The following is a 16,506-nucleotide window of genomic DNA, read 5'->3' as shown; positions in this document are numbered from 1 at the left end:
TCGCGCCTCTGAATATGCACATTTTTTTTCAGATCAACAGTATGATTGTGTGCGTTAATTTGATAGTATTTGCACATATTTGCGCTTATTTGCGCGCATATGTGCACATTAGGCGTAAATTACTGTCCAAAAATGCAGATTTTTCTATTTTGTTCTTACTGAAGAATACGCGGCACTCATTTACGCGCCTGTGTGCATAGGCACATTACAATGAACGGGCTCTATTTTAGCTCATAAAAAAAAAAGCTGTACTTAGCATTTTTAAGCTGCAGTGTGCAAGGGGCCTTAGATGTAATTTCAGGTGTTTTATTTGTATGTATTTGCGTGCATTATCGTTTTTATGTGTTTGCGCATTTGCACGCAAACTTATTCTCTCGTTCTGTACAATATACAAATGAGCATTCACACGTATTTTTGCGCACATGAGTCGTAAATTACTGACCAAAAATGCTGATTTTTCAAATTTTTTGTTTACTGATGGATGCGCAGTGCTTCTTTACGTGCCTGTGTGTATAGGCACATTACAAATAATGGGCTGTATTTTAGCTTTTTCAAGCTGCAGTCTGCAAGAGGCCTAAGGGGAATGGGGTAATTTTCAGTCCTGTTACTGGTCAGATTGTGGTTACCATAATTTAAAGCCTTCTATGTACAGTAATATTGAAACAATCCAGCACTGGGAATCTGAATTAGTACCAAATATTGTTAAATAAAAATTGAACAAAGCATAACCATCTACAGCATGGGTGTCCAACTTTTGGCTTCTCTGGTGTAGAGAAATTCTCTTGGGCCGCATATAAAATATTTACTGTAGTTAAGGTATATAAGTAATAAAACGCTCTCCCTCCCCCCCTCCCGCACTAATTTAACACAACTAGAGAATGACCTAATGAAATGAAATCAGTATACAGACGTTTACTTCTTCTGAGAGATATTAAAGGAACACTCTAACCACCATGACCACTTTAGTGATTTGAAGTGGTCATTGTGGTAGGAGTCAGAAACACTGCACATTCTGGGATATTTACAGTTATGTGCTGAGGGATAGTTGGCAGGTACAGCTGGTGCGGTTACTGCTGGCGGTTACTGCTGGTGGGTAGTGCTGGTGGTTACTGCTGGCAGGTAGTGCTGGCGGGTACTGCTGGCAGTTACTGCTGGTGGTTACTGCTGGTGGTTACTGCTGGTGGTTACTGCTGGTGGGTAGTGTTGGTGGGTACTGCTGGTGGATACTGCTGGTGGGTGTGTTGGTGGTTAATGCTGGCGGTTACTGCTGGCGTTTACTTCTGGTGGTTACTGTTGTTGGTTAATACTGGTGGTTACTGCTGGCGCATAATGCTGGTGGGTAATGTTGGTGGGTACTGCTGGTGGGTAATGCCGGCGGGTACTGTTGGCGGGTATTGCTGGCTGGTGCTGGTGGGTACTGTTGGTGGGTATTGCTGGCTGGTACTGGCGGGTAGTGTTGGAGGATATTGCTTGTGGGTACTGTTGGCGGGTATTGCTGGCTGGTGCTGGCGGGTACTGTTGGTGGATATTGTTGGCTGGTGCTGGTGGGTACTGTTGGTCGATATTGTTGGCTGGTGCTGGTGGGTACTGTTGGTGGGTTCCCGACCCACCATTCCTGAGGATCAGCGTAACAGTCACAGGAGCCGCGCTGTAGGAAGCAGAGCCAATGCTTCCTGTATAGTGCCGGCTGGCTCCTGTCACAGGCGGAGGTGGAGTGCATTTGGTATCACTCCGCCTGTTAAAGGAGCCGGCACTATACAGGAAGCTCTGCTTCCTCTAGGGCCGGCTCCGTTATTTACAGTGGTGTGATGCTCAGGGATGATGGGTTTACCGACCCGCCATCCCAGAGCAGGAGGGAGAGTCACCAAAATCTTCTTGGGGGGAGCCATTGTCCCATTGCCCCCCCCCCCCGGATCCGCCCCTGGTCTGGAGTTCCGCGGCCAGTATTGACATTATCTAAAGGCACCTAGTGTGATTTATATCTCCTCTCCCATTCCTCTGCTATCTGCATGGGTCACTTCTGATAGTCTATGTCATGGGTGCTCAAACTTTGGCCCCCCAGCTGTTGCAGAACTACAAGTCCCATGGCCTCTGCCTTTGGGAGTCATGCTTGTAACTGTCAGCCTTGCAATGCCTCTGATCTGTGCACAATAAATTGTTTGTAGAGATGAAAAGATAAACAGGTACAACATACAGTATGTAGGAGGATGTGTTTCATCTCTCTGTATTGCCTGATGCTAGTCATTTCAGTAGATATATAGTATGTAAGGGTTTGCAACCACTTTAAACCAAGGAACCGAACCTCTGTGCCAAGTATGGCAGTATCAGAGCACTGTGTTTTAGAATGTATTGCAGTACATTCTACTTTGGTGTGATTGAGCCCTAAGACTTTTATTTTATTCTTGGCAATCCTTTTCCCATTGAACTTTGTTGGGAAAATAAACTTTCCTAACTATAAAAACTGTATTCTATGAAAAAATTCCAGTGTATTTTTTATGTACTATGTTCCCAAGGATTGCTATGGTGTCAACTATGCATCATTGATTGGAAGACTGCAAAAAAGTGGCACTTTTAAAGTGGTAGTAAAGTTGTTTTAAGAAAAATGTCACCTTGCAAGTTAATGGCATAATGTGCTAGTATGCTATTATAAAAGGCTTACTGTAAAATGGATCCCTCCAGCAGTGCGCTGTCACTGCTGACAGGGCTTCCATCTTCACCCAGATTTCCTTCCGGGTTTGTTTGAATGGCTGAGCCGGGATGATGTCCCTCCTGCATGTGCGCACAGGAGTCACGGTCGCGGCACAGCGTTCTGAATAGATGGCTCCGGCTGCTACAGATAGGAATATTTCCTAAACAGTGCACATTAAGGAAATATTCACTGTATCTACAGGTAAGCTGTATTATAAGAGGACTTTACTGCCACTTTAAGGTGCCCATATATATATATATATATATATATATATATATATACAGTGCTTTGCGAAAGTATTCGGCTCCCTTGAACTTTTCGACCTTTTGCCACATTTCAGGCTTCAAACATAAAGATATAAAACTGTAATTTTTTGTGAAGAATCAACAACAAGTGGGACACAATCATGAAGTGGAACGAAATTTATTGGATATTTCAAACTTTTTTAACAAATAAAAAACTGAAAAATTGGGCGTGCAAAATTATTCAGCCCCCTTAAGTTAATACTTTGTAGCGCCACCTTTTGCTGCGATTACATCTGTAAGTCGTTGGGGTATGTCTCTATCAGTTTTGCACATCGAGAGACTGAAAATTTTGCCCATTCCTCCTTGCAAAACAGCTCGAGCTCAGTGAGGTTGGATGGAGAGCGTTTGTGAACAGCAGTTTTCAGTTCTTTCCACAGATTCTCGATTGGATTCAGGTCTGGACTTTGACTTGGCCATTCTAACACCTGGATATGTTTATTTGTGAACCATTCCATTGTAGCTTTTGCTTTATGTTTTGGATCATTGTCTTGTTGGAAGACAAATCTCCGTCCCAGTCTCAGGTCTTTTGCAGACTCCATCAGGTTTTTTTCCAGAATGGTCCTGTATTTGGCTCCACCCATCTTCCCATCAATTTTAACCATCTTCCTTGTCCCTGCTGAAGAAAAGCAGGCCCAAACCATGATGCTGCCACCACCATGTTTGACAGTGGGGATGGTGTGTTCAGGGTGATGAGCTGTGTTGCTTTTACGCCAAACATAACGTTTTGCATTGTTGCCAAAAAGTTCGATTTTGGTTTCGTCTGACCAGAGCACCTTCTTCCACATGTTTGGTGTGTCTACCAGGTGGCTTGTGGCAAACTTTAAACAACACTTTTTATGGATATCTTTAAGAAATGGCTTTCTTCTTGCCACTCTTCCTTAAAGGCCAGATTTGTGCAGTATACGACTGATTGTCATCCTATGGACAGAGTCTCCCACCTCAGCTGTAGATCTCTGCAGTTCATCCAGAGTGATCATGGGCCTCTTGGCTGCATCTCTGATCAGTCTTCTCCTTGTATGAGCTGAAAGTTTAGAGGGACGGCCAGGTCTTCATAGATTTGCAGTGGTCTGATACTCCTTCCATTTCAATATTATCGCTTGCACAGTGCTCCTTTGGATGTTTAAAGCTTGGGAAATCTTTTTGTATCCAAATCCGGCTTTTACCTTCTCCACAACAGTATCTGGGACCTGCCTGGTGTGTTCCTTGATCTTCATGATGCTCTCTGTGCTTTAACCACTTGCCGACCGCCGCACGACTATTTACTGCGGTTGTCAGCCCCTCACAGGCAAAGCGACGTAGGGCTACGTTGCTAGCCTGCGAGGGTCTAGGGAGCGCGCGCGCGCCGCCAGAGGCGCGCTCCCGCTCCGTCACGGACCCCCCCGCGCGTGTGCCCAGCGGACCCGTTGTCCGCCGGGCACTCGCGATCGTCCGTTACATCGGAAGAAAGGCAGGCGGCTAATGTAAACAAAGCCGCCTGTCATTCTTCCCTGTGTAAGAATGGAGATCACACGGTTCTGCTGTAGGACCGTTAATCTCTGTTCTTACACATCAAGCCACATCCAATCACAGTAAGAAACACGCCCCTAGGGACACACTTAACCCCTCCCTCTCAAATAAAGTTAACCCCTTCACTGCTAGTGTAATTTTTACAGTAACAGGGCAAATGTATAGCACTGATTACTGTAGTAATGTCACTGGTAACCCCAAAAGTGTCAAAAATTTCAGTCAAGGGTCCGATCTGTCCGCCGCAATGTCGCAGTCCCGCAAAAGAAATCACAGATCTCCGCCATTACTCGTTAAAAAAAAAAAACAACAAAAATGACAAAAATCTTTCCCTTAGTTAGTAAACGCAATAACTTTTGCGCAAACCAATCAAAATACGCTTTTTGCGATTTTTTTTTTTTTTTTTTACCATACATATGTAGCATAAAACAAATTGGCCTAAAATGTTAAAAAATTTTGATTTTTACATTTTTTTGGGGGGAATTTCATATAAAAAAATGTGAAAAATATTGTTATTTTTGCAAAATTGACGCTCTTGTTTTGTTTATAGCGCATGATCAAAAAATCGCACAGGTGATCAAATACCACCAAAAGAAAACTCTGTGAGAAAAAAAGGACGGCAAATTTGTTTAGGTACAGCATCGCACGACCGCGCAATTGTCCGTTAAAGTCACGCAGTGCCGAATCGCAAAATAGGCCCTGGTCAGGAAGAGGGTAAAATCTTCCGGGGCTTAAGTGGTTAAACGGACCTCTGAGACTATCACAGTGCAGGTGCATTTATACAGAGACTTGATTACACACAGGTGGATTCTATTTATCATCATTAGTCATTTAGGTCAACATTGGATCATTCAGAGATCCTCACTGAACTGGAGAGAGTTTGCTGCACTGAAAGTAAAGGGGCTGAATAATTTTGCACGCCCAATTTTTCAGTTTTTTATTTGTTAACAAAGTTTGAAATATCCAAAACATTTTGTTCCACTTCATGATTGTGTCCCACTTGTTGTTGATTCTTCACAAAAAATTACAGTTTTATACCTTTATGTTTGAAGCCTGAAATGTGGCAAAAGGTCGCAAAGTTCAAGGGGGCCGAATACTTTCGCAAGGCACTGTATATATATATATATATAACATCCAAAAAATGTAAAAAAAAAATGTTTTTATTTTTATTTGAATTGATCTAAAAACGTGATCACTAGTTCCAAAGAATGTATACCATCCTGGCCACTAATGACCTATATAATATAACAAAACAATCGATAAAATAATGATTTCCCTCTTTGTCATCTTCACCCACGCCCTTCATTATATTATTAATTTCATCCATTTTATAGATGGTATTTCCCAATGTCTTGTCTTATTTCCCAATATGTGCTAACTTCAGATGGGTGGGCCCAGCGACAAATATATGATGTTTCATGGGCTCAAATGCCCCCCCCACTTCAGCTTCTGTGAAACTATATTAACCACTTAAGCCCCGGAAGATTTTACCCCCTTCCTGACCAGGCCCTATTTTGCGATTTGGCACTGCGTGACTTTAACGGACAATTGCGCGGTCGTGCGGCGTTGTACCTAAACAAATTTGACGTCCTTTTTTTCCCACAAATAGAGCTTTCTTTTGGTGGTATTTGATCGCCTGTGCGATTTTTTGATCATGCGCTATTATCAAAAAAAAGCGACAATTTTGCAAAAATAACAATATTTTTCACATTTTTTTATATGAAATTCCCCCCAAAAAAATGTAAAAATCAAAATTTTTTAACATTTTTGGCTAATTTGTTTTCTGCTACATATGTTTGGTAAAAAAAAATCACAATAAGCGTATTTTGATTGGTTTGCGCAAAAGTTATTGCGTTTACTAACTAAGGGAAAGATTTTTGTCATTTTTGTTGTTTTTTTTAACGAGTAAAGACGGCGATCTACGATTTTTTTTTGCGGGACTACGACATTGCGGCGGACAGATCGGACCCTTGACTGACATTTTTGACACTTTTGGGGCTTACCAGTGACATTACTACAGTAATCAGTGCTATACATATGCACTGTTACTGTAAAAATGACACTGGCAGGGAAGGGGTTAACTTTATTGGGGAAGGAGGGGTTAAGTGTGTCCCTATGGGCGTGTTTCTAACTGTGCAGGGATGTGGCTTTACATGTTACAGCAGAGATCTACGGTCCTACATAGCAGGACCGTTAGATCTCTGCTGTTACACAGGGAAGAAGGATAGGCGGCTTTGTTTACATTAGCCGCCTGCCTTTCTCCCTTCATAGCGGACGATCGCGAGTAACCGGCGGACATCGGGTCCGCCGGTCACACGCGCGGACTTGTTAGGAAACGAGCCGGGCGGGAGCGCGCCTGCGGCGGCGCACGCTCTCGCCCCTAGCGGTGCGTGCTTGCCCGCTATTGGCTCACAGGCTAGTGACGTACCAGTCGGCAAGCGGTTAATAAAAAGAATATAAATCTACATTAAAGTAATTGTAAACCCTATTTTTTAAAAAAAATAACAAACTTATCTGCTCTGTGTAATGGTTTTGCACAGAACAGCACTGATCCTTCTATTCTCAGGTCCCCCGCCGATGCTTCTGGCTCTCCCTTTCTGGATGTGGCATCATAGACAGTAGAGATGATCGAACGGTTCCGGTCGACCATTGGTTTGACCCGAACATTGGCTGTTCGAAATTCGGCCACCAGAACCGCCCCAAAATGCAATGGGACAGGAACTAGGCTTTAAAAGCCCGTGATTGGCCACGAAACATCAGTAAAATGTGATTGGAGTGACTACGGGGTCCAGAGGCCAATCAGGAGTGGATATGCCCCTCAGTATATAACATAGCCCCGCCAAAACTCTAGCACTGTAATACTGGGGCTGTGGAAGAGAGTGGAAGCATTTGTGTTACTCCTGCTGTATGAAGCTGTTCTTTTAGTGTGAGGAAAGGGATATGCAGTGTAGTTAGGGTGCTATATACCACTATAGTAATATTCAATAATCTAGTTTCTGTAGGGATACCTTTAACTGTCAGGGTGACCGTAGTGGAGTTTAGGTGACCTGACTCTTCCATGTCAGGGTGACCGTAGTGTAGTTTAGCTGACTCTGCCTGAGGCTGCCACACCAGGGTGACCGAACTCTTCCATGTCAGGGTGACCGTAGTGTAGTTTAGCTGACTCTGCCTGCCATACCAGGGTGACCGAACTCTGCCATGTCAGGGTGACCCCACTATGCAGATTTTGGGTTAGGGGGTATATATATATATATATATATATATATCAAAAAGTAAAACACACTGATACATTGCTAAATAAAATAAATTCACATTAGTATGCCCCCCAGTGCCCTTTCCTGCATTTCTACTGTACTTTTTATGTACAGTATATGTATATATATATATATATATATATATATATATATATATATATATATATATATATATATACCCCTATACAGAAGTTCAGATGTCATGCCTTCCTCCAAATGCCCAAAATGCCTGAAAAACGCCTGAAACAAAAACGCCCAGGTGTGAAAGGAGGGTAACTCCATCCCTGCGCTACTGAAATTCTAAGAAAAATAATCATTTTTTTCTGGTTCTGGACATGCTACAGAGCTGAAACTTCACAGGTACACGTTTTAGACCCCCCAGACACTAAATCCAAAGAAATCTAATTTTTTTTCAATAATTTTTTCAATAATTGGCTCTCTATCAAAAATGACAATTTTTAAGAACTTTTTTTGTGTGATTAATAGTCCCTGGGGCATGACCCAGAACCCTAGGCACTTTTTAGGGGCATTTATTGGGTTTTAGGGCTTCAAAATTGTGTTTTTGGATTCCAGAATTTCGGGTCCCATTGATTTCAATGGGGTTCTGGAACCTGAACCAAACTTTTGGGAAATTCGGGTGTTCTGGCCAAACCGATCTTTTCAAAAGTTCGATCATCCCTAAACAGTAGCTACTTATTGTGGCACACCTGTGGGCTTGATCCTGAGCCAGGCTGTTCGTGCCCATTGACATACATAATGCGGCTCCCCCCCCCCCCATTCCTCACGGGATTTGATTAACAACAGCAGTAGCCAATGAATCCTGCTGCTACCAATCTGCCCTGAGCAGAGAGAGCTGCTGCTCTCAAGCACAGCTCTGGATCAAGAATGGGCTCAGATAAGCATAGAATCCATTACAACCACTTTAAGACATCTCATTATATTCCAAGTTCTTATACTATTTTTTTCAAATGTAATTAAAAATATTGAGTTTCTTTCTCTCAGGTATTAGGAACATTACCTAGTAGAACCAACTGAAGGGGGAAGGGGGAGGGACCCATATATGTATATATTTATATCTGTTTTATTCATAAGCCAAATGGTACAAAAAGAGTACAGCAACCATTCTGCTACTAAGTTTTATGTAGCCATTTATAAAATGAATTTTTTTTAAATGTACACTATATTGTCAAAAGTCCCAACAGCTGCCTTTACACACACGTGAACTTTAAATGGCATCCCAGTCTTAGTCCATAGGGTTCAATATTGAGTTGGCCCACTCTTTGCAGCCATAACAGCTTCAACTCTTCTGGGAAGGCTGTCCACAATGTTTAGGAGTGTGTCTATGGGAATGTTTGACCATTCTTCCAGAAGTGCATTTGTGAGGTCAGGCACTGATGTTGGATCAGAAGGCCTGGGTTGCAGTCTCTGCTCTAATTCATCCCAAAGGTGTTCTTTCGAGTTGAGGTCAGGACTCTGTGCAGGCCAGTCAAGTTCCTCCACCCCAAACTCACTCATCCATGTCTTTATGGATCTTGCTTTGTGCACTTGTGCGCAGTCATGTTGGAATAGGAAGGGGCCATTCCCAAACTGTTCCTACAAATTTGGGAGCGCAAAATTGTCCTTCACTGGTCTCCGTGATGGTTGCATGATGAAACGCGTGGGGCGGGGCAGGAACTCTGACGTCATCGCGTATGCGTGTTCGCGCTCGTGGTCCGTGGATTGACTGGAGGCGAGCACCACACACCTGAGCGTGTTATCCTTAGTGTCGGGTGGACACTAGGTTCATTTTTTCTACGACACTGTTTCCATGTATATTGACTACACTGAAGCATGTATATGCTATCATTGTGTAAAAAAGTATTCTTTTTTTTTGCACCAAAGCACTTTAATAGAGCACTTTTATTGTTGCTATTCTTTGATATTTGCACATTATCCTAGTTTGCACATAGTTATGCATTTGCACTTTTTCTAATTTTGCACTCTTTTGTATGTATTTTAGAGGGGTAAGGTTTTGAGATGATTTCGTTTTTTTTAGACTATAAGTTAATACATTTATTTTGTGCGTTGAACCTAAATTATTGTGGAAAATAGTTACATTGGTGGGTTTAGTTCCACTTTAGGGCATGGGTGGGAATTTGTAGGTTCTATATGTAAAACAGTATGCTTCAATATTCTTTACAGTTATCATTTGTTCCTCATAAGGATTGCAGAAAAATATCAGTAAATGTATTTTCTTATATTTTGCAGGTTACTTAAACTGAAAGAATTGTTCATCTCTAAATATGGCAGTGCGCCATCCTTCTATGCACGTGCACCAGGACGGGTAAACCTGATAGGTAAAACTGATTTTTTAATAGGTGTTCTATTCATAGCAGTTTGTTTTATTCTATACAGTTTGTTTCATGTTTTATGCACTAGGAATAATGTTTTTTATATACAGATAACAGATTTTTTTTTTTTTTTATATATAAAGATAACAGAAAAGATTTTTTAAATCATAATGTAGTCCAATGATATCATAAATTATCACACTGGACTATTTTGCTAAACTGTGATTTTTACCTGTGGCAGGAAACAAGTCAAATTGTCTCAGGTACCAACTGGTTATTAAATTGTTGGGCTTTGTGAGCTCCTTTATGTGCCCAGCGGAGTGATTTACCCAAACCATAATCTATCATTGAAGCAGACTAAATTCCATTAATCCATTGTAATTAACCACTTTGCGACCAGCCGCCATAGTTTTACTGTGGCAGGTCGGCTCCATTACGTGAAATGACGTACCGATTGGCCAGAGGGGGAGCCAATTAGTGGGTCCATGGGACGCGATGTCCGCCAGTCACCCACGATCACTCCCCATGGAGACAGAACAGCGGTCTGCCTATGTACTACTATTTAGGAAAACAGGTCTCTGTGTTCATCAATTGAGTACATCCCCCACACAGTTAGAAAACACTCCCTAGGAACACACTTAACCCTTTGATTGCCCCTGGTGTTAACCCTTTCCCCGCCAGTGTCAGTACAGTAACAGTGCATATTTTTAGCACTGATTACTGTAGTAATGTCACTGGTCCCCTCAAAAGTGTCAGTTATGTGTCCAATCTGTCTGCCGCAATCCCGCTAAAAATCGCTGATCGCCAGGGCCGGTGCTTCCACTAGGCAAACTAGGCAGCCGCCTAGGGCGCATTGCAACCTAGGGGCGCAGCCATGAGTTGGCACTCTCTGTCCATCATGAATGTTCCTTGTGAGCTGAGGGAAGGGGGCGGCAGTGGGGGAGGAAGAACGGACAGAGGAAGATGCCAGGTGTCTGGGGCAGTGGCTGAACTACCAGGCCCTGGCTTTCCACCACTGTTGGGGGGGGGCACGAGGCAGGAAGGGAGCCCACAGGAGTGCTGCCTGCATGATGATCCTCTTTGGCTGGAGCTGAATGGTGTAAACCCTGGACAGGAAGTGACTCTCTGCACTGAGCTGGTGGGCAGCCGTTCATTTCCCTGGGTCGGTATTAAGCAGGGAACCTGACCCCAAGCTTGGCACTGTTGGGTGGCACCTTTTACTGGAGCAGAATTGACGAGGCACCGGAATGGTCTGAGGAGGTTTGGGATTAGGGACGTGCGGAGTTCTCGGACTGCTGCTTCTCCCTTCACCAGGAGCCGGTTGGAGCTGTGGTGAGCACTGTGGTCCAGAAGAGGAGCATCCTAGAAGGAATCAGCAGGATCACGGTGAAGGAGGGCAGAGTGCGGGCCACTCTCTTCATACCGCCCAGTGAATGTCCCCAGAACAGGGGATCAGGGTCCCTGGGTGTGACATGGAGTTTCCCTGGTGTGAAAGGGAATCAGGGTCACCACGTGTGCCATGGGGGATAGGGGTCACCGGGTGTAACAGGGTTTCGGGGTCACCAGGTGTGCAATGAGGAATTGGGGTCCCTGGGTGTGCCATGGGGGACTGAGGTCCCCAGGTGTGACAAGGAGGAACATCAGGGTCCCCAGGTGTGACATGGAAAAACATCAGGGTCTCTGGGTAGGACAGAGAGGAACATCAGGTGCCCCTGGTGTGACATGGAGGATCATCGGGGTCCCTTGGTGTGGCATAGAGGGACATTAGGGTCTCCAGGTGTGACATGGAGGAATATGGGGGGTCACTGGGTATGACAGCATAACATAGAGGAGCCATCAGATCAGGGTCACTGGGTATGACATAGAGGAGTTTTGAACCCCTTCCCTATTTATTTATTTGGGGGCGGGGGAGGGCGCAAGTAGCTGGTCTTGCCTAGGGCGTAAATTAGTCTAGCACCGGCCCTGCTGATCGCTGACATTACTACACTAAACAAAATTATAAACGCAACACTTGTTTTTGCCCCCATTTTTCATGAGCTGAACTCAAAGATCTAAGACTTTTTCTATGTACACAAAAGGTCTATTTCTCTCAAATATTGTTCATAAATCTGTCTAAATCTGTGTTAGTGAGCACTTCTCCTTTGCCAAGATAATCCATTTACCTCACAGGTGTGGCATATCAAGATACTGATTAGATAGAAGGAATATTGCACAGGTGTGCCTTAGGCCCCTTTCACACATACGGTCCCTGTTTGTCTGTTTTTCATCCATCCGTTGACGGATGAAAAACGGACATCAATGTATCTATATGTAAAAACAGATGACAATGGATGATCATCCGTTACCATCCGTTTTCATCCGCTTCCGTCAGTATCCATTTTTTGGAATGGATGCATGCCCTATTTTTCATCCGTCAAAAAAACAGATCGGACAAAAAAACGAATGTAAATGGACAAACGTTCCGTTTTCACCCCTTTTTGCATTGGTAGTGGATGTAAAAAAAAAAACGGATGTAAAACAGATGAAAAACGAATGAAAAACTTTTGACGTGACAGAACTGATGAACTGAACGGGCCGTATGTGTGAAAGGGGCCTTAGGCGGGCCACAATAAAGGCCACTCTAAAATGTGCAGTTTTACTGTATTGGGTGGGGGTCTGAAAACCAGTCAGTATCTGGTGTAAACAACATTTGCCTCACGCAGTGCAACACATTTCCTTTGCATAGAGTTGATCAGGTTGTTAATTGTGGCCTGTGGAATGTTGGTCCACTCCTCCAATGGCTGTGCGAAGTTGCTGGATATTGGCAGGATTTGGAACACGCTGTTGTGTACACCGATCCAGAGCATCCGAAACATGCTCAATGGATGACATGTCCGGTAAGTATGCTGGGAATGCAAGAACTGGGATGTTTGTATCTTCCAGTAATTGTGTACAGATCCTTGCAACAAACGCCCGTGCATTATAATGCTGCAAGCTGAGGTGAGGGTCGTGGATGAATGGCACAACAATGGGCCTCAGGATTTCGTCACGGTATCTCTGTGCATTCAAAATGCCATCAATAAAATGCACCTTTGTTTGTTGTCTATAACATACGCCTAACCGCCACCATGGGCCACTCGATCCACAAGGTTGACATCAGCAAACCACTCACCCACACAACGCCATACATGCTGTCTGTCATCTGACCTGTACAGTAAAAACCGGGATTCATCCGTGAAGGGAAAGTGCAAGGCACCATCGAATGTGAGCATTTGCTCACTCAAGTCGGTTATGACGACGAACTGCAGTCAGGTTGAGACCCTAATGAGGAAGAGGAGCATGCAGATGAGCTTCCCTGAGACGGTTTCTGACAGTTTGTGCAGAATTCTTTTGTTATGCAAACCGATTGTTGCAGAAGCTATCCAGGTGGCTGGTCTCAGATGATCTTGGATGTGAAGATGTTGGATGTGGAGGTCCTGGGCTTGTGTGGTTACACGTAGTCTGCGGTTGTGAGGCCGGTTGGATGTACTGCTAAATTCTCTAAAACGCCTTTGGAGACGGCTTATGGTAGAGAAATGAACAATTAATTCACAGGCAACAGCTCTGGTGGAAATTCCTGCAGTCAGCATGCCAATTGCACGCTCCCTCAAAACTTGCGACATCTGTGGCATTGTGCTGTGTGATAAAACTCAGGGGGTGAAAAATGTACCTATGCGTACTGTTGTCAGTGTAGTGATTGTGTACTCACCGTTGATGCTCTCTCGCTGGAACTGAAAAGGGCTGCAGGAGGGAAGATTGCATAATTTCCTGGGACTGTGTTTACATTACACAGGCACACGACGTTCTGTGATTCATCAGAGCCGATCAGCAGGTCCAAGCCAAAAATCATTGGCCTGGACCTGCAAGTGATCAGTTCTGGAGCGAATCCGATAACCGCCGGATTGGCAGGCGGGCGCGCGCGCCCCCTACCCACAGACGAGAGCAGCCCCGATCCTCCTCTTTTCGGGTCACCTGCCAGTGATCCTGGCTCCTTCCCCCTGCTGAGTGCCCCCTTAGCAAGCCTCCCAAGCCCAGCTCTATGTGTCTGTTGATCCACAGAGCAGGGCTCAGGCCCTGCTGCCTTCTCCCTCCTCACTGACTCTGATTGACAGCAGCAGAAGCCATTGGCTGTGTCTGAGCCAATGTGGAGGAGAGAGTCCTGAGAGAGCATCTGCTTATGTGCACATTGCAGGATCAAGATCAGGCTCAAGTAAGAATAAGGAGGGGCGGGGGGAGCTGCCTATAGCTGACAATACTTACCTATTCTGTGCAGTGATTGTGCACAGAGCAGCCCCGATACTTTTTTTCTCGGGTCCCCCGACAGCTCTCCTGGCTCCCCCCTCCTGCCGAGTACCCCCACAGCAAACAGCTTGCTATGGGGGCACCTGTGCAGGCTTGCTCCTGAGTCGCTGCTCCATGTGTCCATATTACTCAGCCTCTATCCTCACTTGCTCAAGGGCTGTGATTAAAAGTGGCTACCACTGCTGTCTAAGCCAGTAAGGAGGGAGAGACCTGGGAGAACCCAGGCTCTTGTGCTCATCGCTGGATCGGGATGGGGCTTAGGTAAGTTTTTAACACAGAAGGTTTTTTACCTTCATGCATACAATGTATAAAGGTAAAAAACCTTGAGCCTTTACAACTACTTTAATGCAGAGAATGCATTAAGGTAAAAAACCTTCTGACTTTAGAACCACTTTAACTCTGCATTTGCGATTTAATATTTAGGTTTAAAATAGATCCAACTTTTACTGGTCTTCCCTTATTATACATTTACTAACACTAGATTTTCACTAATCATCTGCTATTAGATGTTTGTAAGTGAGAAATCTACCTTCAGACCTTTCTAGTATGTGAGGTACCACTAAAAGAATAGACATTCGATTTCTAGACAGGAGTAACACTGCTAACATTAATCAAGGTGCTCTTGTGGAAAGGTTAGCCTAAAGAGTGAGAAGTCTTTTACAGAATACATACACGCAGGGCTGCTGATAGGGGGGGACCACCAGTCCTCCTGTAGGGGGCCCAAGCACACAAGGGGCCCCAACGGTATGGGGAATCTGTGTGGTCAGACAGGGGGGCAATTACAGAAGGAAGCCCTGTGCAGCTCTCTGAGTTTCTCCCCCTTCTGCCAGCTTTCAGCTGCTGCGGGGAGAGACACAAACACAGGGCATCGTTCCTGTAATTGCTTCTCCGACACCGATCCCCCTCCCTGTTCTGCCTGCTTCTGATCCCCACCTCCCCATTTCACTGTGCCACCCCCCCCCCCCCTCCCAGAGCGCTGCAGACTTCCCTGTCCTGTAACAAATTAACAAATTCTACAAAAAAAAAAATAATAATAATTAAACATAATAAATCATTTAAAAAAATGGAAAACAGAATAATTGTAAACATTTTTTTTTTTTTTAATGTAAAAAAACAATAAAAAATTGCTAATTCACACAGGTTCTCTGTTATGTTTGTGTCTGCTAATAATGATATTTGGTGAAAATATTGTCTTGATATATTCGGGGGCCCTGCCAGGTAGGGTGTACGGGGCCCTTTGAATTCTAACAGCAGCCCTGCATACATGGGCATTTCTGTTTTATTATATACCACGATATTGCTGCGCTAAAATTTAAATATAAAACATGTACAAAAAAGGCGAAAAGCAGCCAACACAAATCTTTGAAATAAAAAGATCAAATGGCAATATAAATCAAAATGTGGCGCTATTCTTAAAACTGTATGCACAGAATGTCCTTAACAAATCCAGAGGAGAAACAACAGTTCATAAATCATCCATGTATATGAGTATAGGAGACTTTGGACAAATGGAAGTGAATATCCTCAGCAGAAAAGACCACCACCAAACACCCGCACACACTGATCCTTACCAGATGCAGGTGACCCTCATCACAAAGGTCATAAAGCGTATATATGGTGTATAAGTCCTAGGAAGCCCGGATCCTCCACTCCTCACTCCTTTAGTCATATCAGTTAACAAGCGATCATCCACTTCTCATGGGGTCCCAAAAAGGAAACAGAACACCACCTTTATTTGCCCCAAAAGATAAAAAGCAACTTACACGATCGCCGCTGATAGAGAGCGTTGTGAAAATACTCCTCCTATGGTTAGATGCTGCAGGATCCCACCGACAAAAATCTCTTCCGCGTGTGGCGTAAGCTCCACCCGACGCGTTTCGTCAGAGACTGACGTCATCAAAGGGGTGACGCACGCCACACGCGGAGGAGACACGGCGACCATAGGAGGAGTATTTTCACAACGCTCTCTATCAGCGGCGATCGTGTAAGTTGCTTTTTATCTTTTGGGGCAAATAAAGTTTGTGGCAGTATACACTATGAGGTGGTGTTCTGTTTCCTTTTATATATATATGCTTTATGACCTTTGTGATGAGGGTCACCTGCAT

The 16,506-nt window shown here is 44.2% G+C and overlaps 1 protein-coding gene across 1 annotated transcript in view; it reads left to right on the top strand.

Annotated features, from left to right (window-relative positions):
* GALK2 (galactokinase 2) overlaps positions 1 to 16,506 on the top strand; it is a 320,319-nt gene that overhangs the window by 24,385 nt on the left and 279,428 nt on the right. Inside the window, exon 2 of the mRNA XM_082254041.1 lies at positions 9,999 to 10,087. Coding sequence (XP_082110167.1) covers positions 9,999 to 10,087 — 89 coding nt within the window. The remainder of the gene's footprint in view (positions 1 to 9,998; positions 10,088 to 16,506) is intronic.

Source organism: Pelophylax lessonae (genome assembly GCF_965119305.1).
Source record: "Pelophylax lessonae genome assembly, chromosome: 4".
In the NCBI taxonomy this organism is placed as follows: domain Eukaryota; kingdom Metazoa; phylum Chordata; class Amphibia; order Anura; family Ranidae; genus Pelophylax; species Pelophylax lessonae.
This window is presented reverse-complemented; position numbering and strand designations above follow the sequence as displayed.